This window comes from Barbatula barbatula (genome assembly GCF_947034865.1).
Source record: "Barbatula barbatula genome assembly, chromosome: 20".
In the NCBI taxonomy this organism is placed as follows: Eukaryota; Metazoa; Chordata; class Actinopteri; order Cypriniformes; family Nemacheilidae; genus Barbatula; species Barbatula barbatula.
The window spans coordinates 18243462-18271195 of record NC_136783.1 but is presented as its reverse complement, the minus strand read 5'-3'; the positions used below and the strand labels follow the sequence as shown (position 1 = coordinate 18271195).

General features: G+C 37.7%; 1 protein-coding gene across 4 annotated transcripts in view; it reads left to right on the top strand.

Annotated features, from left to right (window-relative positions):
* The first annotated feature begins 4799 nt into the window (after positions 1 to 4799).
* Positions 4800 to 27734, top strand: part of itpr1b (inositol 1,4,5-trisphosphate receptor, type 1b) — a 92576-nt gene continuing 69641 nt past the window's right edge. For 2 of the 4 annotated variants that reach the window (XM_079482951.1, XM_079482948.1), the window contains exons 1-15: positions 4800 to 5019; positions 7703 to 7816; positions 10581 to 10651; positions 17221 to 17336; positions 17586 to 17672; positions 17921 to 18079; positions 19434 to 19532; positions 19835 to 19918; positions 20003 to 20149; positions 20271 to 20366; positions 21041 to 21085; positions 21180 to 21209; positions 23099 to 23253; positions 26285 to 26384; positions 26532 to 26692. In XM_079482951.1, coding sequence (XP_079339077.1) covers positions 7725 to 7816; positions 10581 to 10651; positions 17221 to 17336; positions 17586 to 17672; positions 17921 to 18079; positions 19434 to 19532; positions 19835 to 19918; positions 20003 to 20149; positions 20271 to 20366; positions 21041 to 21085; positions 21180 to 21209; positions 23099 to 23253; positions 26285 to 26384; positions 26532 to 26692 — 1442 coding nt within the window. In that variant the 5' untranslated portion in view covers positions 4800 to 5019; positions 7703 to 7724. The remainder of the gene's footprint in view (positions 5020 to 7702; positions 7817 to 10580; positions 10652 to 17220; positions 17337 to 17585; positions 17673 to 17920; positions 18080 to 19433; positions 19533 to 19834; positions 19919 to 20002; positions 20150 to 20270; positions 20367 to 21040; positions 21086 to 21179; positions 21210 to 23098; positions 23254 to 26284; positions 26385 to 26531; positions 26693 to 27734) is intronic. The other 2 variants (XM_079482950.1, XM_079482949.1) reach the window with 1 other exon arrangement.

Genomic DNA, 27734 nt, shown 5'->3' with positions numbered 1-27734 from the left:
TAGGGCAAATGTAGATTGGACAGACCAAACTGTTTTGAGCTGCACATTTATAAACCTGTCAGAAAGATGTTCATGATGTTATAAAGAAATACAATACACGAGAAAGGAAAACAGGCAGAGAGATAGAATTAGACGGACTGTCACATTGAAGTTGACCATGTCTCTTTTAGAGAGATGAGATGACCAGTTTTATCTACAGCATCTGAAAAACAATAAGTGAACAAATTGATTTTCTATCTCTTTCCTCTTCATTTATTTAACGTTCTCTAATTCTCCGTCTGCAGGAGCGTACAGAGGTTTCCGCTCATCATTCACGCCTGTCCTCTGCTTTACAATTAGTGACAGTGAAATTGCACAGTGCTTAATAGCGGCTTAATGAAGCTGCGTGACTTTGAGAGCTCAAACCGGGTAATCGGCCCTGCTACGCATCAGAGACGGCTGCAGGTCCTGTCAACCAGAGAGCAATAAAAGTGACGTTGAACTCAGCTGTTTATGTTGTGAAGAGCTAATGGTACCTTTTTCTGGAATGGGAAATTGAGCGAATAAATGAATAGTAATGAAAGAAGAGACGCTCGAATGGATTGGATCTCATTCTTGCTCTCTCGAGAGCCTGTCTACACCGTACCTTAAGATGTCCCATCTCAACTCAGAGACTCAGAATTGATATTTTATTTCAAATAAATGACGTGAGTTGTTTGTCTATATACAATGTTCATCAGCACATGAATAGATTTAGATTAACATGCTTGGTATAATAGGTGTATATAAGAATAAATTCACTTTTGGATGAAGATGCAATACTGTGGTTTATCGATATCATCTCAGAGTTGGGAGGGTGCAAGCCACAAGACCCAATTAGCAATGCTGTCATTGTTATTATAAGACCATCTCCTCCGGGAAAACCAGAGTCATTATCACTGTATAATTGTCTTTTATTTTTAGTGAGGAAGAACGTTTGTGTCCTATAGAACAGCAAAAGCGGTTGTACTGCAAGACACAGCTCTGATTCTTGTTTATCTTTACTGAACGTGCCCATGACACATAATTTCATGCCTCATATGTTCGAGACAAGTTCGAGATGCTGTGATGTTGCTGTGTTGTTTAGATGATCTTGTCACACCAGTTGAGAAATAAATAACATATAAACAGTATTGGTTTCGAGTCAATGTGGAGTTGTGACCCGCTCGCTCTTTATCAAGAAAGAAACCACATAACTGTCTACTGTTTCACTTTTTAAAGTAATTTTTTTACACACCTATATAGTTGTTATAGTTCATATAGTTCTTTTTCAGATTATTTTCTTTCTTTCTGTAATGTTTTCTTTAATGTTTTCTTTCTTTCTTTATCTTTCTTTCTTTCTTTCTTCAATGTTTAAATCTTTTTTTAAATGCGTGTTCTCCAAAGCATCTTATGATTCATAAATTGCATCATCGACGGGGTCAGGTTCATACGCATTTTTTTATTATAAATTTAAACAAGCAGTGCTTGTTTAGAAATCTAACCAAGCTTTTCCTGTTTTGTTAGTTCTTGAGAATGCATTGAAAGTCAGCCATTGATCACCAACCAAACCATTTTCTTAAGTGGAAATCACAACACGTGTTTTAGAAAGACGGTTGTCACATTATATTGTTTCTACCTAAATCATTCTTGTTTAACTGTTGCATTCATCAACACATAAAAAGAGACGAGCCGTACGGCCCTTGCCATTTCAAGCAGCTGTCGCTGCAGATATTTACATGTCAAAGACTTGTAGCCGATGGTCTCATCCACTCCGCACAAACACATGCAGATTGAAAATAAGGTGAGAGCTGAACACAAGATACACAACTATAATCGTGACGGCAGCCCACTCACGCTCACGGCCCATCTCTCTCTTTCATTTTCAATATACAACACATGACTGACAAGCACAAAGAGCATCTTTTGTGTGTGTAGTGTCTGCATGCATTGCTCGAGTTGTGTATCACTGAGCACAAACATAAGTCTTAGGGTGTGAGTGTACACTAGTTGCTAGGCGACATGGTGAGCCATTGATAATGAAACTGTACATTTTCGCAGTGATGTCCTTGCAAAGCGAAACCTCTATTTTACTTTAACAGCACGCGCTGGAGAAGGGTTGCACCCCTTGTGGAAAGATCCTCGCACAAATGTAAAAAACTACAATATTATTCTTCATTGTTCACAGTAAACCTTGGTGTATTTAAACTGAAAGTAAAATGTTGTTTACCACCTTATTTACTTTGATAATCTGACATATTTCTGAATGAAAACAGAGAAGAAGTTTATGTTTCAAGAATTGAAAGGATAACTACAGGCATTGCTAAACAGAATGGAGCGGGGTGAGGTGTTCCAATGGATTCTCAAGAATTTACAAAACAGGTAAAGCACTTTCCAAACAAGCACTTCTTGGGCATATTTACACCTGGTCACATGCGTTTTCTATGATCAGAGTTATATAAATAAAATCCTGGCAGCAAGACAAAAACAGAATTGACCAGCCCCAAAATAAATAATTTTTATATTTTTTATAATTTTTATCCAAAAGTCACATGATCAATTAGATTTGTTGTCTTTTTTTCTTATTTTATTTATTTATCTTTTTTGTCTGTTCTATTTTCCTCTGTGCAGCACTTTGGTCATCCTGCTCGCTGTTTTTAAATGTGCTTTATAAATAAATGAAACAAAAAAAAGCGAACTTTGGTGAGTTTGGCACATAAGCAACCCACTACATATTTCAAACAGAGCCATCTACTGAGGGACACTGTTTAAAGCCAGAGCCAAATCACATCATATATGTGTTCCAGTTCTGACAACTGAAGAACATGAGGAATGCTTTAGTAGGCCAAATGCAAAAAAGGAAATAATTAGATCACCAACTTGATTTATGGGTCAGACTTAAAAAAACAGTGTAGAAGAACACCAGAAATAAAGGACAAAATAGGAATTAATACGAATGCCTCTGTCTATCATGGTACATCATTTTTGGTGCGTTTAGAACATGCAAACCCGCTTAACTGGATGTTTGCATCTTATCAGTGCTCGAATTGAATCAAGTCTTATGGTGGCCCACCATAAGACTTTTTTGGTGGGTTAGGGGTTAGTCTCGCAATATACAATTTATACAAAATAAACAATATATTTGATCAAAATATGCATATATACTATTTATTAAAAACAGGCTTGCATAAAAGAATAGGCTGCTTTTACTGTATTTTGGATCAAATATAGTGGAAAGTAACAGAGAGAGAGAGAGAGAAAAGTACCCCTCAAAAAAGTAGAAGCTTCCTCTTCCCGACTGAGAGTGGAGGTTTATTATTCTCCATTTTTAGTTCTTCACTGGAGCGACGCCAATGCCTTTTGGGGGTCACGGATCCCCAGCCCCCTTCAATTCGAGCACTGCATCTTGAAAGTATTTAACGTGTCTCAACCGATATAAGTAATATTCTATCTATCTATCTATCTATCTATCTATCTATCTATCTATCTATCTATCTATCTATCTATCTATCTATCTATCTATCTATCTATCTATCTATCTATCTATCTATCTATCTATCTATCTATCTATCTATCTATCTATCTATCTATCTATCTATCTATCTATCTATCTATCTATCTATCTATCTATCTATCTATCTATCTATCTATCTATCTATCTATCTATCTATCTATCTATCTATCTATCTATCTATCTATCTATCTATCTATCTATCTATCTATCTATCTATCTATCTATCTATCTATCTATCTATCTATCTATCTATCTATCTATCTATCTATCTATCTATCTATCTATCTATCTATCTATCTATCTATCTATCTATCTATCTATCTATCTATCTATCTATCTATCTATCTATCTATCTATCTATCTATCTATCTATCTATCTATCTATCTATCTATCTATCTATCTATCTATCTATCTATCTATCTATCTATCTATCTATCTATCTATCTATCTATCTATCTATCTATCTATCTATCTATCTATCTATCTATCTATCTATCTATCTATCTATCTATCTATCTATCTATCTATCTATCTATCTATCTATCTATCTATCTATCTATCTATCTATCTATCTATCTATCTATCTATCTATCTATCTATCTATCTATCTATCTATCTATCTATCTATCTATCTATCTATCTATCTATCTATCTATCTATCTATCTATCTATCTATCTATCTATCTATCTATCTATCTATCTATCTATCTATCTATCTATCTATCTATCTATCTATCTATCTATCTATCTATCTATCTATCTATCTATCTATCTATCTATCTATCTATCTATCTATCTATCTATCTATCTATCTATCTATCTATCTATCTATCTATCTATCTATCTATCTATCTATCTATCTATCTATCTATCTATCTATCTATCTATCTATCTATCTATCTATCTATCTATCTATCTATCTATCTATCTATCTATCTATCTATCTATCTATCTATCTATCTATCTATCTATCTATCTATCTATCTATCTATCTATCTATCTATCTATCTATCTATCTATCTATCTATCTATCTATCTATCTATCTATCTATCTATCTATCTATCTATCTATCTATCTATCTATCTATCTATCTATCTATCTATCATCTCTCTCTCTCCGTCTGTCTGTCTGTCTGTCTGTCTGTCAGTCTCTCCCTCTCTCTCTCCCTCTCTCTCTCTCTCTCTCTCTCTCTCTCTCTCTCTCTCTCTCTCTCTCTCTCTCTCTCTCTCTCTCCTCTGTCCTCTCTATCAAACGACTTCAGAACTCCATTACCCATGTGCCACTTTGTAGATGCGCGTCCACAAGGGGGAGGAGCTTCAGAGCTCATGTGGAGGTGGTAAGAAAGAGGACAAGTGCGGACAAAATCCAAGTGGCAACTAGACGCCGCGATTTTCAATTGGGGGACTGTCGCGTATCATGGAATTATACGTGGAAACCCGGCCGGACGCTTTTATCCGCTGACCGCATCGCCACCGTTGCATCTCCGACACGGTCCTGCTGAAGAAGGTAAAGTTCAGGTGAACTCTTGCCGTTACAGTGCTGTGAAGAGGGATGTGTGACTGATGCATCCATCAGTGTGATGAGATTAGAACGGAAGTTTGTGACAGTGTATCATCGTGCACGTTCGATCCGCGGCCACTGTAACAATTTCACAACATTAGAATGTAACGCTGGCGGGAAATGTTGCAGGAGGCAGGTGGGACCGCGCATAAGAGATTTACTGATTAATGTCATTTATAATACTTTGTCATCGGCCGGAAGCTTGTTGCGAGGAATATTCTTATTCGGGTGATATTATGCAGTTTCGACGTAGCTGAACTGTAATTTGTTGTGTTCACTGTCACATGCCGATTTAAGCTATCCGTTTTACCTCACTGTACCTATAAGGTAAAGGTGAATGTTTGCCATGTGTCTGTAATACATTTCACACAGAAAAGCTGAAGCTTAAAACATGGAAGAGTTAAGATAAGTCTGGCCTCCGTATTTAGTCCTCACACAGTAGAAATAACGAATCCAAATGTGAGGGTTTGAGAAACAGCCCACATACAGCTGTCATTGCACATGCAAATACATATTTACTTTATTTTGTAACAGCCAGCATGACCGTAATGTGTATAACTTTGCTGCAGATTTTGAGCTTGCTGAAGTTTCAAGAATCCAAACACACCAACTTGACAAAATATACACATTTCTTAAGTACTATGTGTTTCTGGCCAGTGCACAGACGACATCAGTTTGTCTTGTATTTTAAACAAACAATCTTGGAGTTGTGTAAGTTTTTATTAGCTGACACACCAACAAATTGTACTTCTGCTCTTCAGTGTTTACTAGCATGTCTGCATTATTGACCCATGTGATGTCTATTTGGGAGGTATGATGTAAAAATGAACATCTTTTTATTCATGGGGAATACATTTCTAAATTGTGTGTAAACTCCGTTGTCACAACACCGTCAACGCTATTTGGTTCAAACTTGTATCCCTCTGATTTATTGACCGTCTGTGAAATGTATTTTATTGATGCTGTCCGGTCTCATCTCTCACTGACTTAGCTGTAGACTTGGTCTCAAGTTGAGTCGAGCATCTGCTCAGTGCTCCAGAGAAAAGTGTTCAGTGGTCTTGCCACATCTGATTCACATGAGAGTTTCTGTGTGCACTTTGTTCATTATCTTATAATTTAGCCATGAGGGGTCATTGGAGTGTCCTAAATAATCTACATAAAGTGGTGTGTACTGCTGTCACTCAGTTGAGGCTTTACCTTGCGACAACAGGCAGAATTGTGCATCCTGTAATCCCTGAATTACAATGTGTTGAAAAGTTTCCCCAAAATGAAAATTATATATATTTATTCAACCTCATGTCATTGTAAACTTACATCAGATGTTGAAGGATGTGCCGGTTTCTCTTTTCTGATCCAATCGCAATGAATGAAGCATACGACTCATCTGTCAGCAACATCTTTTTATAACAGGATCACTTTTGCAGTTGAAGTAAGCTTTACACTATTTAATGACAGAATAATTCACTAATAACACAGTCACAGTTATGAGAATAGTATCCTTGGACCTCTTTGAGTTCTTGACGTTTCAACATTGAAACTATTTACATTAGAAGGGGTGTGTTGGTCACATCACTGGGGAAAAAAGAACAAAATGAAAAGCTATTCTAGCACAAAAATATTAGGTTCGGTAGGAGTTATGTACTCAATCCATTTAGTCCAAAAATCAACAAATAAGTTATTTCGGAAATTGACGCAAAATGTATTTTCTTTCCATTATAAGTATACTCTTCAAAACATCATTCCAGTCCTGCCTTTGTGGAGGGTTAGGTTTATACCAACATTGCTTTTTTGGCTGATGGAAGAATTATTTTAAACATATTGTTCTTCCTCTTTATCAAAGACATCATCGAGACATTACCCCCAAAATGTACCTTAAAACTTAAATCAATTGGCATATCTAGAATTTCTTCTAGGGCTTTGTGTTTCTCTTTCCAAAACGTATAATATTAAAGCAATCCCAGAAATGTGAAAGAGATTGGCTTTGTCAATGCCACATTGCCCACAGGAATTTGAGTTACCTCGATATTGTTTTCCTCACTTGGGGGAAGGTTTTTTGTTTTTCCAACAAAATACTCTTCTTTTTGGTAGATTAATTAAGGTTAAGTTTATGAATGATTTGTACTTCTAGTGAACCTGTTTTTTGGCTAAAAGTATTACAATGAATCAAACTGATCTGGTTCTCGTGATAAATCCAAAGAAATATGCTACCAGTACGTTTTTAAAGGAAGAAAATCATATGTATTTGGAACTTATTGGTTCACGTTTTCAGAAATTTATTAGTTGTCTAATCGTTGTAGACGTGGTAGAAAGACGTTGTAGAATCCAAAAAACAGACATTATTTAGAAATTTCCTATTCGGATCATATCACATGTTCCAGAACGTACCCCATCATCCAACCATAGAGCGAAAGGACCTTGAATTTCACGTCTATGCTTAAAACTAGGGCATCTCAAAATGGCAATATCTAATTTTCTTGAGTCCATCCCTGTGGCCCTCATTGTCATGCTCTTATAGTTCTACTAGCTGTTCCATTGATGATAACCTTCATTCTAATCCGTACAAATAAAACCGATGTCTTTTATGCTGTTTTTTTATTTCACCCTAATATATTTCATATCCTTTCCGCAGGCACGACGTAAGCTGGAGCAAGATGTCGGACAAAATGTCCAGCTTTCTCCACATCGGGGACATCTGCTCCCTGTATGCAGAAGGGTCCACTAATGGATTTATCAGCACTTTGGGGTAAGATGACCTGCCCTTAGCTACGTTTTATGGAGAAGAACATGATCAAAACACAATAGGAAGAAGAAAGTGAGGAAGTGTGAAATAAGGAGAAGTGGAAACAGTTTGGTTATGCTTTAGGATTTCAACGTCCATGTTATATTTTATTATTTGGATGCAGATATATTCATAATTTGAATGATACAGCTAAACAATATGAACGATGCAGGTGTGCGCTTGTGAAGCGAGGGTTAAACATGGGTTAAAAACCCATGTCGGACAGAAACGATACCTCTTCTGAAAAACGTTTTTTTCATTCTTAATTGGGCTCTGACTAGTGCTGTCAAATCGATTAAACGTGATTTATCGATTCCAAAATAAATGTTTGTGTTTATATAATGTGTCTGACTGTGTGTGTGTATGTGTATGTGTATGTGTATATATATATTTCACACACACATTATATAAACATTAAAACATATTTTAACGAACAAACATGCATGCATATACAGATATTTACGTAAATAGTTTAAATATAAATATAATTAATATGGGTTACACATTTCCTTAAAAATATACATGTATGTTTGTTTATTTATATATGTAAGTGATGATGTATTCGAGGTATCCCATTGTGACTGAAAAACACATAAACCTGTACACATCCAGACCGTTGCCATGGTCTTTCGGTGTATTTCTAAAAGTGTTCATGTTCCGTGGCGTCATGTCCATCCTCTTGAAATGAGATTGTGGCGTGTCCGTTTAATCACACTCTGCCACCTCCTGGAAATCATCCCCCTATATCACCCTGTGCAATTTTTCAATGTCTACACGTACATCAGTTCTCCACGTCACCCGTCCATGGCAACAAAAGCATGAATGCATCTTTAAATGCGTCTTTAAAGAACAGAACGTTAATATATCTCATTTTGCTTTGTCATCACTTTCTCTACTATTCTCCCCCCGTGCACACATCCACCGTGCCACGGCTATATTTAGCCATCCTGGCACACACGGCGTGTAGTGTTTTTGTGTGCCACACAACGACCTCAGTGTGGGTAAGATAATGAGCCACCTGTTCTGCAGCTGGGCACAGACAACCAGAAAGGACACAACTAACCTGATGGCTACTGGCAGGCCGGGGCTTTGTTTGGCTGTGACAGTGAAGTACAAACAGACGAGACCAAAGTTACGAACCCCTGGAGAATATGAAATTTTTTTGACGATTAGCATTTTTTGAGAATGCATATATCAGTGACTGCTAAGGCCTTACTGACTTTGATTAGAACATTGACTCAGATGCGAGTCATGATCCTCACTATTGCGTTGAAAAGTGGATTGAGGACGCCTTCAAGATCGACCGCGATTTAAGATCGTCAGATCGCCCACCCCTAGTTATAGGCGTCTCTAAAAGTTGTACTAGCATGTTTGAATGCGCCTTTAGCACGGTATTGCAGTATTACCATTGCATTTACGCATTTGGCAGACGCTTTTATCCAAAGCAACTTACATTGCATTATACTATACATTTGTTTCTCATTATGTGGACATTAGAACACTAAAATGTGTTATTTTCAAATGTCTGCGTATGCAAACAGCAACTTTTCAACCGGACACAATTTGGGGTTATTACACAACTTTATGATTTAATAATTTGTTTTGTAAACACAGCTCATACCTTAGAAATGGTATCACATAATATTTAAGTGGTTGTGAGACCTTTACTCTTTCAAACATCGGTATACCTTGAAACCAGAAACGGGCCCATGCTTAATGTATTTTAATGACAATTGCATTCTGAAAGGAAATATCTAATAAACTCTAAATGTCGAGAATCATCATTTGCTGCTAATGGTGATTTAATGGATTTTAACCCCGCTACAGTAGTTGTGTTTTAAAGCCTCAGTGAGGTTTCAGTGGGTGGCAAATGCATGTGCTCTTATGAGCTTTACTGAAAGCGATATCCCGAAGGCTTCAATAAAAGAAAAGCATATGGCAATTGATTAAAGTTAGGTTCCCTCGAGCCTGTTGTGTTATAACACACGCCTGTTCTGACTCGAGATAAAAAAGGAATCATGATAGAAGGCAAATATTGGCGTCATTACATTTTCATTGAAAGTGATCATTATAATCCGACGTTTACTGTGTCAACACTGTGGCTTCAAGCAGATAAGCTTGCGAGAACACAGAGAGGTCAGTTGATCTGTTAACAGTCCTAGTTTTGTGGTTTTGAGTTCTTGTTTCGCCTCGGTTAACAGTTCACATGGTAAAGAAACTATTGATTCATGCTTGCAGAACATGTTTGAGTCTGTATTGAGTGTGGCCATTCTGAAGAGCAAGGCAGGTTAGTCGGGTGATTGAAAGTAAACGTTTTGTCACATTAAAGGAATACTGCACCCAAAAATCATTTACACACCTTCACGTTGTTACAAATCTGTATACATGTCTTTGTTCTGATGAACACAGAGAAAGATATTTGGTAGGATGCTTATAACCAAACAGATTGAACTACCATAGTAGGAAACTACGGTATAACTATTTTGTTCTGTTGAACACAAAAGAAGACATTTTGAAGAATGTAGGACATCAAACAGGTCTGGGGCACCATTGAAGACCGTAGTATTTTTACCTACTATAGCAGTCAATGGGGGGCAAAGTATGTCTGGTCTCATTTACATCTGTTCTCCAATTTCTGATGCATAAATATAGAAACAATGTATATAGATTGTGTTTAGGGTCTAAATAGAGAAAACCTTACTCTGACTTTTTTTTCTCACCTCTACAGTCTGGTGGATGACCGGTGTGTGGTGCAGCCAGAATCTGGAGATCTCAACCACCCTCCCAAGAAGTTTCGAGGTAAAGCTACATTAATATCTGTCACAAGATACATTTTTAAGGATGTTTCATTAGAAAGAACATTTAATCTTTTAAAGGATGTGATCCTTATCCGTGTACGCATGGACGGTGTTTCTATGGTATAGTCTTATTGTGTCTAGTAATATTATTAGTCAGTATGTGTGTCCTGGCCAAAAAACTGTTTACATAAGTGTTGGAAATATCCAGAGAGTATTTTTAAGAGTGTGCACCTTGAATACACTACATGAGTGCATTTAAAGCTGTATGCATGCATTATTGTCAAAAATGTTGTCCGGAATTGTTTTGTGACGAGTGATGCAAAAATTGCTTGTAGGTTATAATTGAGCTCTCCTTAGCAAATGTAACTCATATGATGTAACATGCAAAGATAACTTTCTCAAAGATAAATGCCGTCACATCTTAAATAACTCCCTTGATCCTCTACAGTGCACCGTGTGAGGCATGCTGGGAAAACCCTTGTGCCCTTACTAAAGCTCAGGGACCGCTCATAAACAGCCTTTCAAATGAGACCTTGTGTATTCTCTGGCTCTTTTGTCAGCTGATGCATTGTTTGCATTATCTGCCCGAATGTGTCCAAGGTCTCAGTTTTCTGTTGTATACTATTGAAATGGACTGGAAAACTAGATCATTCCATTATAACTAGTGGAGGTTGTAGGTTCAAAGCACAGAATGGTTGATCTAAAACAGTTGTAATATAAGGCTGCCCTTGTAGTATAGGGTCTGTAAATCTGTTTGCATCAGGGATTATAGTGGCATTGAAAAAATTTTCCAATCTTATCGGCACTTGAGAGCAATACCAAAGATGGTCGCTATCATAGACTCAATTTTTCTCATTGTAAATGCTGTATTCACGTAGTAAACAGGGTTTCAGACGTGTCAAGTGAACAGTCATTGGCAGCTGTTTTTAAGGCATCAGCTTTTTGGTTTTTTTATGTGCTTAAATTAATCTCTGAGGATTTCTTTTGGGAAGAGCCGCTGCGCGCTTTAGTGAACCCATAATGTTTTAGAGCGTTTCTTTTTTTAGTTCGAAGTTATAGCTTCAGAGTTAGTTCTGTTAGATATTACTTTTACATCCAGCTCAGATGTTTGTTTTAAGATCTCACTGCGTGAATGTACCTTTTTTACCAGCTGTTCATATCCAGCAAAATTGCATTAAAACAAACATTGTTTATGTACGTTTGTTGTTTAATGCATTTGTAGTGTTTATTTGGTGTTTCTTAGCATCTCTTCTCTGTACAGCTTTTATATTAGTTTTATTAATATTTTTAGACTTTCTTTGTGTTAATTTTAGTTAAAGATTTAGCAATTTTGATATATGCTGTTGTCGTTTTATTATTTATTGGTTTATTTTTAATGTTGCTATTAAATATTAATTAATTGTTATTTTAGTTTTTGTTTATTATTATAATTTTACTGCTTTGAACTTCGGTTTATTTTTGAGGCAGCATTTACATTTTTCCTTGAGTAAAGTTTTTCCAATAATTTCTTGGTCAATCATTTATTTGATTTCAATGAACAGGAACAGTTTCAAAGTTCAATATTAGTAAACTAAAATAACCCTGGTGGCATGTTTTTGGATTTCTTTTTTTGTCTATTAAATCTAGATGGATGGCAGGCAGGATTGTATATCATCTTGGCTTCGGCTTGACAGTTTTTGAAAGAAAGCTGTTGGGTTTAATGTATAAGGTTGAGAGGCAGGGACACCTCAGAATGGGCTCGATGGTTTATTCTACCCCTCCAGTATAATATATCCAAAAGACTTAAAAAAGGCCAGATTACTTGATTATAGTGTTTAAGGAATTGTCAAAAAGCCACAATCGAAAAATAATGGATTTAAAATAATGTTTTGGTAGAAAATATAAATTTTTGCTTCTAAGACACAATATTAATCCTCTCTCACGTGTAACTTTAGATAAAAGTGTAATGTAAATCATTTACAGCTTCAGAGATATAATTCTGCAGTGCATATGAAAATGACATTTAATCGAACGTTTCTAACCAAACACAAAGCGCCTCTCTATATGCTTTTCATATCGCAGGGTCATGTTTGCTGTGATCATATTTTTCTGAACTGTTGGCTTTGAATACAACAGATGGCTGTCACATTATAACTGAAACCTTATGCAAATATATGGGGGAAACAACAAGCTTCATTTCAGGCTTTGGAATAACATTAACCGCTCTCAGCGTACTTCACATCATTTGTCACATTGAGTTGGTAAGCCGAAGTCCGAAAAACTGGACAAAACTGACTCAAATCCGTTTCTATTGACCCTTTACAGAGACCGTCTACTCTATTGGCACTAAAGTCATTATTGGAGCAACTAGATATGCCGGATATTGACTGGACGCCGAAGAAACTGATCTGATCTGTTATCTCTTGCAAAATAGACAAAGTCTGTATGAAAATTCAGTCCTAAAATAACATTTGTAAAACTAATCAGATTTATGTGTAGATCCAAGCAGACGTGTTACCGTTTTAAGCTATGTTTACAGCTTTATGTTTATACCAACTCCTTAGTTTAATCTTATTTGAATAAAATAAATCACTTTGGTAAAGTGAAAGTGTAAATGGTGGCTTAAAGGTTTCATGGTTTTCAGGGAAATGCTAATGTCTTTTAGCTATGGATGTATGGACGATCTGTATAAAATCATTTAAAGGAGCGATATGGAGATTTTAGCGGCATCTAGTGGTGAGGTTGTGAACCAACGGCTCACTCCAGGCCTTCCTTTTGAAGCACTACCAGCAGCTACGGCAATCGACACAGGACAACAATGTCATAACGTTTTTGCTTCTTTGCCAAAGGAGATAACTTATTTACGAAATGCGCTCTGTAGAGCAGTTTTTACGTTACTCTAGAAACAACATGGCAAACTCTATGTGAGGGACCAGCAGTGTATGTAGATCGAAAAACCTCATTCTAAGGTAATAAAAACATGACGCTTCAGCTTCATTATGTAGTATATTATATAGCATTTCTGTCAATACATCTTCCAAAAAATGACACACTGGACCTTTAAATGTTGACTCTTCTGGTTATCTAAATATGCTTTTCTCTAAACCTACAGTTCTTTTCATGCGCTGCTTACCGTGTTTTTAGAAATACTTAGTTATTCAGATACAATGTTATTTGGTCTTTAAACAAGGTATTTTAAGACCGGTGTTGAAAGCGATCCAGAGCCCGGGTCAATGGATGTCTTGTGTTGTGATGATAAAAAGCACACCTGAGGTACACGTGCATCGTCCTCAGTAAAAGTCCACTCTGTACTGGTGTTTGAGCTGAAACCCTTGGTACAATAATGCAGATGTTGAATAATTTGGCTTGTATCTGCACACACCACCGCTGAAAAACTATGTTTGTTCTCTTCCTGTTTGGTTGAGGCACAGCTGTGGAGGTGAACACATGCACCAGGTCTGGAGTTTACCGCAGGTCTCTTGTCACGGTGTCCTTCTGTAACCTGTTAGAGCCAATTTATTACAAAAGTGCCACTGTCCTTTAAACTGATACTACAGATAACCTCAGGTGATACAGATGACCTCAGGTACATGCCAAACATAGTTTCAGACCAGCATTCATTACACGCCAACCTTAATATTGACCACAGAATGTGTGTATTTTAGAGTAGAAAAATCCAAAGTCAATTTTAATACCAGTTGGTATCTGTTTAAAATAATAAAAGCATATTGACGTACAGCTTTGCTTTCAAGATGGCAACGATTTGTGGAAACATTTGTGGAACTGTGTAGCCATGTCATTTTGCTTGAGTTATGATAGATGTTACAGTGAAGAAAGTGTCACGCTTTTTATTCAATGACAACGGACAGTATTCAAATCTGAACCTGCGTAAGACGCAAAGCTTCTTATAAGAAACCAATCAGGCTACTTCTGCTTTCTTGTGTTCGACATGCTTTTGCGAAGAAATTGCAATATTGTAAGTTTGAGATGCTGATATGGAGGACAGATCTGCTCTTTTGGTCTGGTATCTCAGTGGCTGTTTCAGAGGCCGGCCCAAGCGCTAAATCTTCAGATCCCTGATGGTATTAATAGCCCACTTAAGCTGGTTTAAAGACCTGGTTTCGAGAGCGCTTTAGTTTGCCATTCAAACGTTTACCCTTCCGTTCTGAGCCTGGTACAGGTTCTCTAGGTCTCTTTTTGGCATCACATGTGATTCTTCAGTAGACCCTCTGCTTGTTGACGGGTAAACAAAATGATAAAACAGTGCTGTCTTTCAGTTGACGCACAGCAAACCATATTTATTAAAAGGTAACAGACTTTTTTTCTGGAGGTGTTTTTCTTACAGTATTCAGAGCTTTGTTTCTGTAACACCAGTTTTTCTCGGTACAGAGTAAACTAAGTGAGCAAGAACGAACAGGTGGCTTTGGCATCGAACAGAAATAACTAACATACTGTTAAAGTTTTTATTAAATGGAAGTGGCTTCTTTGACACCTGATGACGCAACTCAAGGACATTGTTTGTTTGACATGTTGTCAGAGATTTGTGTATTTCTTAAGCATTGGTTAGAGAACTACGTTAGCAGTGCAAACATTTCCAGGAAACGCAGTTTAAAATTCACTTCGGATTCCAGCTTCTGTCAAATACTTAAATGTGAATGTGTGCAATAGGGATGCCATGAGCTGATTGCAAAGGTCGATATCGGGTCTAATGGATTTGTAAACATATCGCAGTCGGTTTTATTAGAAGATGGCAGAGACAAAAAACAACAACAACCTTGTTTCACTGTATGTTAAAGTGAGATATCAAGATTGTTGTGTTATGATCACCTGTCTGTGGTTTAGCTCAGGCTGACTGCCTCTTTCTCTTTCTGAATTTGACTTATCGTTTCCCCTCAGCCTTATCAACCTACATATCTCTTCCTCATTATCGCCGATCTTCTAACTGTCCCACTTTCTCCCCGCATCCTAACTTTCCTCCTCCCCTCCTCCAGTTTGCCTCCACCTTTCGTTCCCTGGCCCGTAATCCCCGAGTGCTAGTGCTACGTTGGCCGCGTTTCTCATTGCGCTCGAAGTGTGACAAGTAAAAATAGCTCTTCAACCGCAATCACGTTCCCTTGTGTGGCTCCCCTCCCCTCACTGGTACTCTTAACTTCCTTTTACCCGCCCTCAGGTAGCCCAACACTTTATCTTCATGAGTGTAACTGCCTTTTAAAGGAGCAGTTCATGCTAAAAAATACTATTTTGTCATTATTTACCCATTTGCCAATTTAAAGTGAAAACCTTCATCCTTTTAAATTAAATAAAGGATCTCATTCTAACAGTATGTAAAGATTAGAATTATTCCTACATTTCTTTTCTTTTTACTGTTTAAATAGGGATGCACCGATATGTGCATTTTGGCCGGTAACCGACGATTCTTAAACATTGGAAGCCGATAACCGATATATTGGCCGATATATACAACATTTAGATATTAATATAACATTTCCTGAGACTGAAACCAAAGGCAAAAAGTGTACAACTGCTTTTATATGAAAACATTGACTTCAGAAAACAAGGTAACCGTTAGTTCTCTTTTTTCCTCTGAAAATCGTGTACAAAGCCTACTTTACACTAGTTAAAGATTATTTAACCTTCAAACTTTTCTGCTATACAAATTATGGATTTTTTTTACTGAGCATCCAGAAAACATGTTTTAATGGCCACATGTCTAACAAGTCTTAAGACGGAAAGCATTCAGACAGCAGTCTGATTCAAACAATATGCTTTTGTCCCTATAATTTACACATTCATAAATACTATATCTACACACTGTACGGACGTCAACCATGTTTTGCTAATAGCAGTAAGTGATTGATCATGACAGAAAGATGGAACTGTACAGTATTTTAACTGCTGAGGGATGTTTAAACAGAGGAAATTATTTATGATTTATCGGTTATAATATATCGGCCTACATTTTTAATATCGGCCAATACGATAACATTAAAATTGACCACTTATCGTCCGATAATTTATCGTAGATCCCTAGTTTTAAAGAGGTTAAGGCTGTTGTGGCGAGCGGGGAGGGACGAGAGCCGTGAGGTAACGGTGCGAGGCCGGTGACGCGAGTGTCCCGGTCTCGCATCTCTCACCGAGGAGCTCCCGCCCTGCTCCCCACAGCTGTTATTTCATTAGACGCTATTTGATAACTCAATACGTTCACTCACATCATTATTCTTTTCGTGCCAAACAAGCCATTTAGTAAGCAATAGTCTGTTCATCTCTTATGGAAACAAAATGAATTGTCAGTTGTGTCTGCAGTTATTATGCGTTTAATCCCCATTTGGTTCTGTAATGAGTTCAGTTAAATGGGTCACAGAGTCTCTGGGTATTACCTGCTTTTATCTGTTCCAAAAATGTTGGAATACACCTTTGTGAATCAGTACTAATGGACTAATATTCCGGTTTTATGAAATGTTCAATTTGAAAGGTCTTTTATGCTTTGTGTTGAATGTAGGGTCACACTTCACAAAGGTAAACACAGGCCTGTAAAATAAATCAGAAGTTATCTGTATGTGTAAGGTATGTGCCGTTTGTCTTCCCTTTCAGACTGCCTGTTCAAGCTGTGTCCCATGAATAGATACTCGGCCCAGAAACAGTTCTGGAAAGCGGCGAAGCCAGGAGGAAACAGCACCACAGACACAGTGCTTCTTAACAAACTACATGTGAGACAGACTCGCGCATTTATGTTATCGGAGATGTTCTCTGTCAACATTACATCTTTCTCACAAAAAGTTTTTTGATTAGACAAACGTTTGCACACCATCACTTGTTTGCTCTTTCATTTGATTTTAATCTAGCTTATTTGATATTGAAAACGGATATCAATAGCAACTTTGTTGCGTCCGTCATATAAATTGAGTTAATACATATATCTGTATACATGCATATTTTTATATTGGTTCGTTTTTCAGCATGCTGCTGATCTAGAGAAGAAACAGAACGACTCGGAAAACCGGAAGCTGTTAGGAACGGTGATTCAGTACGGAAATGTTATTCAGGTAGGGCCGCCAGCTGCCAGATGGAAAGCACGGTGATCTCTCACCGTCCAGTTCACTGGGCAGAATTGTTCAGTGTTATTTTAGTGCCAATGTCATTAGGCTCTGTTCATTATTGTCCTGCATAATTTGTGTCATATGAACCGTGCTGCATGACAAACATGAACTGAGACAAAATTTCAAAGAATGAATGAGTTCTTGCATAGATACACCGACTACCAATCATAGAAGTCTGTTGGTTTATTTCACAGCTGTTGCATTTAAAAAGCAATAAGTACCTCACGGTGAATAAACGGTTGCCTGCTTTGCTGGAGAAGAACGCCATGCGCGTGACGCTGGACTCGGCTGGAAACGAAGGCTCGTGGTTCTACATACAGCCCTTTTATAAACTTCGCTCCTTAGGAGACAGTGTAAGTAAAAAGATTTACATTCTGTGGAATCGTCCTTTAGTTTACCGTTTCCATAGATCTGTGTTGATTTTGTCAAAACGTAATGTTAGTTGTTTACATGGTTTGAATCAAATTTTTACGTTGTATTGTTTGGTGTGGAAATGAAGAAAATGTGAAAATAAGCGCTGGACAGTGGACACGGCTGGTTTTTCGACTTTGACCTTATTGCATATGCAGTTTCTTCTTCTGATGCAAGCGCTATGGGAGGAGAAATGAGAATCGTGCTATTTTGTCCTGTTTGGTTAATCTGGCCCCAAGAGTTGTAAGTGTTTGGAAAAGATGTGATCCGAGGCTGAGGTCACCATTTGCTTATGTTCCTGCATCTGTTTGTCAAAGATGCTTTTGGTTTTCTGTGGGGTCGTGGGGTGTCATCCGCTGTGGATCTCTGGGGTCTATCTGACTGATACATGATGTCCAATTTGACATCAGTGAATTCCTCTGATGATGCTTTTAAAGTACTTAAAAGTACTTGTGTACTTGTCCATTTTTGAGCTTCGTTATTCTTTATGTGGTTTTATTATCGGGTTGTATGGCAGGCATCATGCTGTTATGTAGACATTTAAACTTGAATCGTTGTAAAATGCTTTCTGGTTTTATCCAAGTACAATTAATTTCAATTTCGTTTTTGGTTCACACTGAAAACATCTCTTTCCATAGAAGAGCCACCTGAAGTCACGAGCTAAATTTATGTACCGTTCTTGTATGGTTCTTGTACGCACGACAGCTGTACGACTTTCCTCTTAGTCACACATGGACAAATGCCAACAGCCATTGTTTTTCAAAGCAAAAATGTTTTTGGGCTCCTGTCAGTATCTCTTTTTTATTTGTGGCGTTCTTCAAGGCAAGCATCACTATAATAATGTTTAGAGCCGTTTCATAGCAGTTTCCAAATTGTAATAAACCATGGCAAACAAGAAATTCTAGATAAAAATGTACCATGTTTTAACCATAGTAACCACAAATTCTCTATGGATTCACCACAATTCCACAGCTCACCTGTAGCACATGTGGCAATATTATGGTAATACAAATCTTAGTCAAACAGCCAAAAACCATTATTTACTATAATACCGTATTATAGTAAATGCTATATTTACTATAATATTTTTATTTATTATTACAAAAATCTAAATTCTACTATTCTACTATCCCTGATATCACACATACATCTGGCATACATCTACTTGATATGTGTATTAACATCTGCAAGATGTTTTTTTTAATTGTTTGCTCATCTGCAATATGAGGGATGTCAGATGTCTGTAAGCTGTACAAATGTTGTGTTTGTTGCTTATTTAGCTTATTTTTCTTTTAGGTTGTGATTGGTGATAAAGTTGTTTTGAATCCCGTGAACGCCGGACAGCCTCTTCACGCCAGCACCCATCAGCTGGTGGATAATCCCGGCTGCAATGAGGTTCATTTGCCTTTTATTTCAGCTGATCAGCATTTCTGTTTGTGTTGTTTGTCTGCATGTGTAAATTCTGTAAGTGCTGTAGATGTGAATTTTTCCTCCGAAACCAACATCAGCTGCCTAAAGCTGAAATGACTGTACACGCAGTGAGAGATTTAGACATTTTACGCTGATGGTGAATTACTTCTTTGCAAGACTATCACTGTGGGAAATAAGCGTTTTGTATTAAGTGCTTTTAAGCTAAAAAACTGCAGTTGACTTTATTTCTCTTTTACATAAACTCTCTATTCTCTGTGTCTCATCAGGTGAACTCTGTGAACTGCAATACTAGTTGGAAGATTGTTTTATTTATGAAATGGAGCGACAACAAGGAAGACATTCTTAAAGGGGTAGATGCATCACAGATATGAGATATAAGCAGTTTTTTTTCCTCCTGTGACTGTTAAGTAGTCTCGGTCTTTCTGGTTTACCAGGGTGATGTCGTGCGACTTTTCCACGCTGAGCAGGAGAAGTTTCTCACTTGCGATGAACACAGGAAGAACCAGTACGTTTTCTTGCGCACCACCGGCCGCCAGTCCGCCACCTCTGCCACCAGCAGCAAAGCATTGTGGGAAATAGAGGTACCAGCCCAATTAAAAAGTCTCAGAACTGTATCAGAACTGAACATTTTGGGTGAACTGTTTCTTTAAGTACCTTTTGACCTATCAATCAATTTCAAAGTCAGATTCAATCCCGTTTCAGGTGGTTCATCATGACCCGTGCCGAGGTGGCGCTGGCTACTGGAATAGTCTTTTCAGGTTTAAACATTTGGCCACAGGACACTACCTGGCAGCAGAGGTGAGTGAGGTGTGTTCTGGTATCGCTGGATCCTCCCCCAGCTGGTCCCAGATCAGCACTAACCACTCCCGCTGGGTAGGGAACCTTACTAACTTCCTTTAGACTTTCTCAGCCCTAAATCTGCAGTCTGTAAGATTTTCGTCATCCCTCAGCGCTTCCATCCAGGCCTCAATCCACATTTGAGCTGAATGTAGCTCGGTCAAATGCCAGAATGGTTAAATCTTACATTGTGCAGCTTTAACCAGACCCACGGTCTGTGTTTTTATCTTTTGCACATGGCTTATTTGGTTAGTTTTGAAATGTAAACTTGGAACATCTACTGAAGATCTGAGAGGTCACGTGTTGCTCGAATTTGAAAATGTCTACTTTCATTTCACTTTTATTTCGGAGGCACATAAAGTACCTTCATAATCTTTGACAAACACACACAAAGTTTCTGGTGAATTTGTGTTATTAAGACCAGAACGTATTAAGATAGTAGCATTCCAAATTTTGTCCAGCTAACCAAGTAAGCCATGTTTGAAGAATAAGCGCCAGTCTTTCTTTATTAGATTTTGCTTAAATCAATTTCCTGTCTTTAGGTTATCTGCCAAAAGCGTTAAAGTGATTTATGTGTGCAAGGGCTTCATTTTGAGGATGTTTTTCTAAGTTTGTTTACACTCACCTGTTCACAGGTCAATCCCGATTATGAGCAAGAGTCGCGGGATTCACGTTCATCCGTGAGTGATTTATCAGCTGTTTATCTCTGTAAAATATTTGTCATTTCTGTGTTACTGTAGCTTAACTGCTTGCTGAATTTTCTTCCTGCTGTAGGTGGCGGATTTTTCACCCTTTAACTTCCAGGTACTGTCAGTCATGTTTTGGTTTTTCGTGTAAAAAATAACCTGTTCATACTTCGACTTTGAGCTCATAGACCGATTTCACGCCGCCGCCATGTTGAAATTGAAAGCGAGGCAGAGGTGGGAAGAAACCAATAGACTGCAATGGTTTGGACAACAAACCCGGAGTTATTCAAACGATTTATGATCTTAAATGTGACTAAGCATTGGATGCATTTCACACTAGCTGTTTTACTTGACCACTTTAGCTGTACCATCACATATATAAGTGACTGTTTAAACACCCATAGCCAATCTAACGTTGTTTTTAAACGCATCATTTGTTTATTGGTGTCACAGACACCCGACAGTGGTCCAAACCATTGTAGTCTATCTTTCCTTCCTTTTTCTTCCCACCTCTGCCTCCATTTCGTCATGGCAGCGGATTGAAATCAGTCTATGCATTTCACTTTTATGCCTCTTTGCCTGATGCAACATCTGTTCGTTCTGTATGTATTCTGTGTATGCATGTGCTATATATACTAGTCAAAAGTATACATACCAGTAAAAATTGTTATACACACCTGTACATGCTTTATACACAATAGTAAGTGCATCTATACTAGGAAATACGAATGCAAGATAAGAAATTGTAGTGTTATACTTTGAGCCTGTCAAGGAAATTCACAAGGATTAGACATCTGCACAGTGAATTTACAAAAGACGGTCAAAGATAATTTAGTTTTCTAAAGAAATTCATACAAAAACAAACATTACTGCACATGAATGCTTTTGTCCGCTACACGTCCGCAAAGAATAGTTACATGACCCATTTCACAAATTGTTTACAAAATTCAACAAATCGTTTACTTAATAAAATTATCGTACAGTTAAACAATAATATAAAATGAATATAAATGAAATCAAATGGAAATAGTTGTATTATTAGCAGCTCGCCAGACCGATAAACATGCACAGACCGGAAGTAAACTTATGGCCAGGAGCATGAAGCTGTCTATTAATTACACAAGACTTTTTTTCCCACCCTTGATGTTAATTTCTAGAAATTGTTAAACTTTTTTTATTTTTGGTAATACAATGAAAAAACAGGTCATTAGAACCATAGGAACTATCTTCCTGTTAGAGGTTACTTTCTTAGTAGTCCCAAGAAGATAGAGAAGCATACAACATTATAATATGAAGCATATTTACCTAATGAGTGTTCAAATAGAAGTGCATTGACTTGCATGGGTTGAATAAAGAAACCTTTAAAGATAATGAAATGAAAAATACAAGCACACCCAACCAATTACAAAATACATTATTTATCTTTATGTAACATCATAAATTCTGTGTAATAACCATTTTGACCAATGTACTGAATACTTTGTCTTTCTCCAGTTTATTACTAGAATAAATGATTTAACCAACCACAAGGTGACATTATAGTTGCTGGTAACTAAGTATTAACATCATAACTCTTTGCCTGTAGATGGCAGTATAACCCCATCGCTTGTTTATTGTTCTGTCCGGTTGCTAGTGCGGACATACATAGCAGTTTTATAATGATTAACTTTCACTCTAAAGAAAGCGAACAAGGAAGAACAGAGAAAGTGCAAGACTTGTTTTGCAGGAACCTGTACATAGAGTCTTGTGACTGATAAAATAAAGTCAAGTCAATCTGCTGTCACACATCACGTTCCTGAAACTGATGTGCAAATATTGACCGCTTTGCACATGACCGCTTTGAGGAATTAAGAGTCATACACGGAACAATAAACTTGTTACACATCAGCGAGTGTTTTATCAGTAAATGAATATTGACCGGTTTTATCTCGGTTACGTCATCCACTAACCGACCGAGGTGACGTGCATCTGTCTCCATGGTTACGTGATCTCCTCTCTCTCCGTTAGCTGGACTTGGAACATGAGGCTCTCCGAGCACATCTGCGCACATCCAACGAGAAGGTCATGTACACCCTCGCCTCTGTTCCTGATGGCAGTGATATCTCCTCCATATTTGAGCTGGACCCGACCACCCTCAGAGGTGGAGACTCCCTCGTACCCAGGTACATAATGAAGCATATTTGCATCAACAATAAAAGAAACTCAAGATATAAACGTTTTTGAGAAATCCACATTTTATTGTTTGTTTTGTCATATTTATCAGGCAGAGATTTTGTTAGGAGAGCTGAACGTGTTTGTCCTGTCCATAGTCATACAGCTCCAATAAAATCCATAGATAATTGATGCTTAAACAGTTTCAGTGTCACAAAACCGTTCGGTTGAGCGTAATGGTCACATATCCAGGTCAGTAATAGAAATATTAGAAAGAAAGAATATTTAGAATAAAAAATGATATTATTGACAAATTATTTGGGATTATTAAGATTTTGCATTGCATGCATTTGCAATTCTCCACACCCCCAATCTCATAACTATATTCTTATTTTAATTACTGTATTGTAAATCAAGCCTAAATAATATATTCTTATTCTGGTAGTTTACTTTGGTAGTAGTAGTTTCTTTCTAATTTTAATGTTAAAGATCATAGTATTACTGCATTAACTGCAATATTCTTAAAATAATGATAAATGTCATGAAATTCTCAAGGCAAAATAAGGCAATAAAATAAATAGTATTTATACGTTTTGTTACTGTCGTTCCGAAACCTCAGATGTCCAAATTCACTGTTTTTCAGGGAATGTAAAATTACTATTTTTTAAATGATTCGATTCTGTGTGGTCAAACTTGAAAGGTACTTTTTTAATACTTTTTATTGTTTAGATATTTACGAAACCCAGTCACAAACATAAAGGGTGACTAATAATAATGATTTATAACAAAAATAAAAATCACAGAAATATGAAGATACAAGTTTTCAGAATGGTCACATGTCTCTCTGTCAGTCTGTTCTGAGTAATATCTGAGATTCCTCTCAATAATGTGTTGCTGGCGTTTGGCCTTTAAGTATGGAGGTGAACTCAAACCGGAAGAGACACAATGGTAATATTGTGCTTTCAGGCCCGTAGGATGTTTTGATCATGTAGTAAACGACTCTAGTGAAAGCAACAGTGTTTTATTCTTCTGATGTCTTGCCAAAAAAAGTCTCCTGAGCTCTCTAGGTTCACGAGTTCTTCCCATTTTAATGAATCATTTGTATCCGAAGCACAAATCTTGGAAAACTCACACACCCTTCACGTTCCGTTCTCAAACTACATCCAGGGTGGAGTTTGCACGTGTCACGTTGTGTTTGCGCTCGCCACATCCAAAGATCTGCGATATCAGACGTTTCTTTCTGAAAATAGCAAGGATAGTCCCGACGGACTTGAGACGGGAAACCAGGGCGACCGCGCACCTGTGCCAGCGCTATATCTTTCCATGTTGTCGAAACATGCCATCATAAAACAGAAGCCAGATGTTGCATAACCATCCACCCCCATATTCCCTTATTTATATAAGCAATCATTTGGAAAGTGTTTGTTTAGTGAAGTAATCTTCCTCCCTCAGAAACAGGACACAGGGGGGGGATTTTAGCTTTGGTTGAAACAAGAAGAGATCATTCAATGATACAGTATTGTTCATCGTTTGAGTGAATGGCTGATGTTGTCATGAACTCGCGTTCGGGTCATTCAGCTCAAATTCCAAAAAAAAAAAAAGTATGAGCTTACTGTTATTTGCATTATTGTTACTTTCATAACTGCAATGTCTGCAATATACTTTTAATTTTTGAAATGCATAATCCAGAATCTTTCTATTAAGTTTATATAAGATTCATCCGTCTGTTGTTCCTGTCTGAATAAAGTCTTACTGATTCATGTCAGCATGATCTGATGATGTCATGATGGGTGTGTGTGTGTTTTCGTTTGTCTTTGATCAAAAGCTGCTTTTTGTATATTGAGCCTATGGGCTTTAACCATCCATTGATTATACTCTCAGTAACACGCTTTGAGCGGATTTCATGCCAAGCCGTTCTCAGTAATAGTCATATGTGTTTAAAGCTGAATCGTAGTATTATCATCGTGTGTCTGTCTCAAAGTAAAATCCCAATAAGAGGGGATTTCCAGGATTTCACCTAACGTAACCCATTTTCCCAACTGTGAACTTCGATGCACGTAAAAAAAACCCCATCTGTCTGATTTTTTTACATAACATACATATTTTATGTTATAAAAACTGAGTCACGCCTTGAGTTGGGTATGTCCTTTATGTAATGTTATTTATTTACGTTCTCTTTACACTTTTGCCCATTTTGCCTCCTCGCCCTCATAATTAATTGACGTGCGAAATGACGCAGACCATTTTTTATTTGTTTTGCATGAACATTTTAGGGTGGGGTGCCAAGCACGTACGGGTCTGCTCACATGATAATGGAGCCACATTTATAAGGTCACGTGAACAGCTTCATAAAAGTTGATTTCACCCGAAAATGCGGTTGTGAAAAGGATTAGGAAATGTGCTTATTCATAACAGTGTTTACACATCTCGCACATTCAAACGCGTTTCGCAAAGTAAGGTTTGAGAGCAGAACGATAGAAGCCGTGTGTGTGACCGGTGCTCACTTCTCTGTCAAACCCTCAGGCGCTTACATTTTTTTAAACGCACCATAAAAGTGATGCAGTTGGGTACGAAAAGGTCAATTGGATTCTCTTAAATTTGTGCCACCGATGTATCTTAGACACACTGTCTGATCTCAGACAAATGATTCTCTCAAACGCAGAATTCAGCACCACATGAGGTTGGAGTTTAGAGAGGTCAGAGTATCCTAAGGTCGCCCCTTTCTCCCCCCTCCTCCTGAACTTAATGACTCAAAGGTGCTCACATGACTGCCTCCCTACAAAGCGGGGCTTTTCCCTAATGTGGATTTGGACGGCTACAGGGTGAAATGAACTTACTTGCCCCCTGAATGTGACCCCATACAGCCCTCTGCTCTTACAGGAGGCATTTATAAACTCCGTGCCCTTAAATGTGTGGTTGATAAAATGCATGTGGGATAAAATGTGGTTTCAGAGGCAGAGTGTTTTCTCTATGCTTAATCTCCTCAATACTGCTGTTGTTTGTCTCCGTGTCTGTTTTTATTGATTCACCGGGTTATGTCAGGAACTCGTATGTGAGATTGAGGCATCTGTGCACAAATACATGGGTCCACAGCACCAACAACCCCATCGACAAAGAGGAAGAGAAGCCAGTTATGTTACGGGTGGGTGCAGTTACAACGTTTTTTAAAAAGACTGAACAGATAATAAAAGAAGCAGATAGGAAATAAATTGAAATTGAGGAAGTTTCTCATCCACATACTGTAAGAATGAGTATATAGCTCAAGATTAGAAGTTTGTTGTCCCCTCAGATTGGCACGTCGACTGTTAAAGAAGATAAAGAGGCCTTTGCCATTGTGCCGGTCCCTCCTGCTGAGGTCCGGGACCTCGACTTTGCTAATGATGCTAGTAAAGTGCTGGCGTCTATCGCTGGCAGACTGGAGAAGGGCACGATCACCCAGAATGAGAGAAGGTGAGCTGAAAGTCCGACATCAAATATCCTAAGTCCTCATTAGCAAATATTATATTACAATTGATCAAATACTTTAGGTGAACTTTAGTGCTTTTATAATTCGTTTTTCAACATCAATTATGTTTTTAAAGGTGTCATTTTTCTAGAGCTGCCCCAGATATAATAAAGCATTGTTATGGTTTGCAAATTGAATTATTTTAAAACTTTAAAGGGACGATCTTTTAACAAAAATGCACATACTATGTCTTCAGAGGTGTATAAAGGCCTCGCATAAAAAGGGTTCTGTTTTTGTTTAGTTAGAATGAGATATATCTATCTACATACACCGTGCGTCCCCTTACATGGAATTCATCATGTTAGAAAGTTAGGGATGGAGTGAGCAATTGGTTGCAATTCGCAACCTCACCACTAGATGCCGTAAAATTGTATACGCTGGATTTCTAAATAGTTTTGAGTTTTTAAGGTTTAAGTCTTATTTTCTGACATGAAGATCGGAAAAATTATGAGAAAAAAGAATTTAAAGGACTCATTTGACATGATTAAAAACATTCTTAACTTGTGTTTTTGGAGCAATGCAACGTGTTTATACGTTTTAAGGAGGAAAAAAACTCATTAATTTTCACATACCGTACACACGCCTCTATGCCCGGCCTTTCTAAAATGCGTCGATTTTTACAAAACTCCGACTGGCCGGTTGAGCAGTGCGTTGTGATTGGCTGAATACCTTAACCGTGTGTCGGAAATGTTGCTCCCTTAACCGGAGACTTCCAGGACAAGACCAATTGTCAGTTCATCTCTCCTCTCACTCGGAGACGTTTATTGTCACAACAGTTGCAAAAACAGTACGCTAGTAACCGCAGTGTCAGATTAAATAATGAAATGAGCGGATCTAAACAGCACATGCGAGCGCAGCGGAGGCCAGTCAGTGTACGAAAGCACAGAGAACGCAACTCTCATGCTGGAACTATAGTTAGTTTGGCTCGCCACCCATTCGGAGTCGATTTAAATAGCAAAAACATACAGTGCATAAAGAGTAATACCA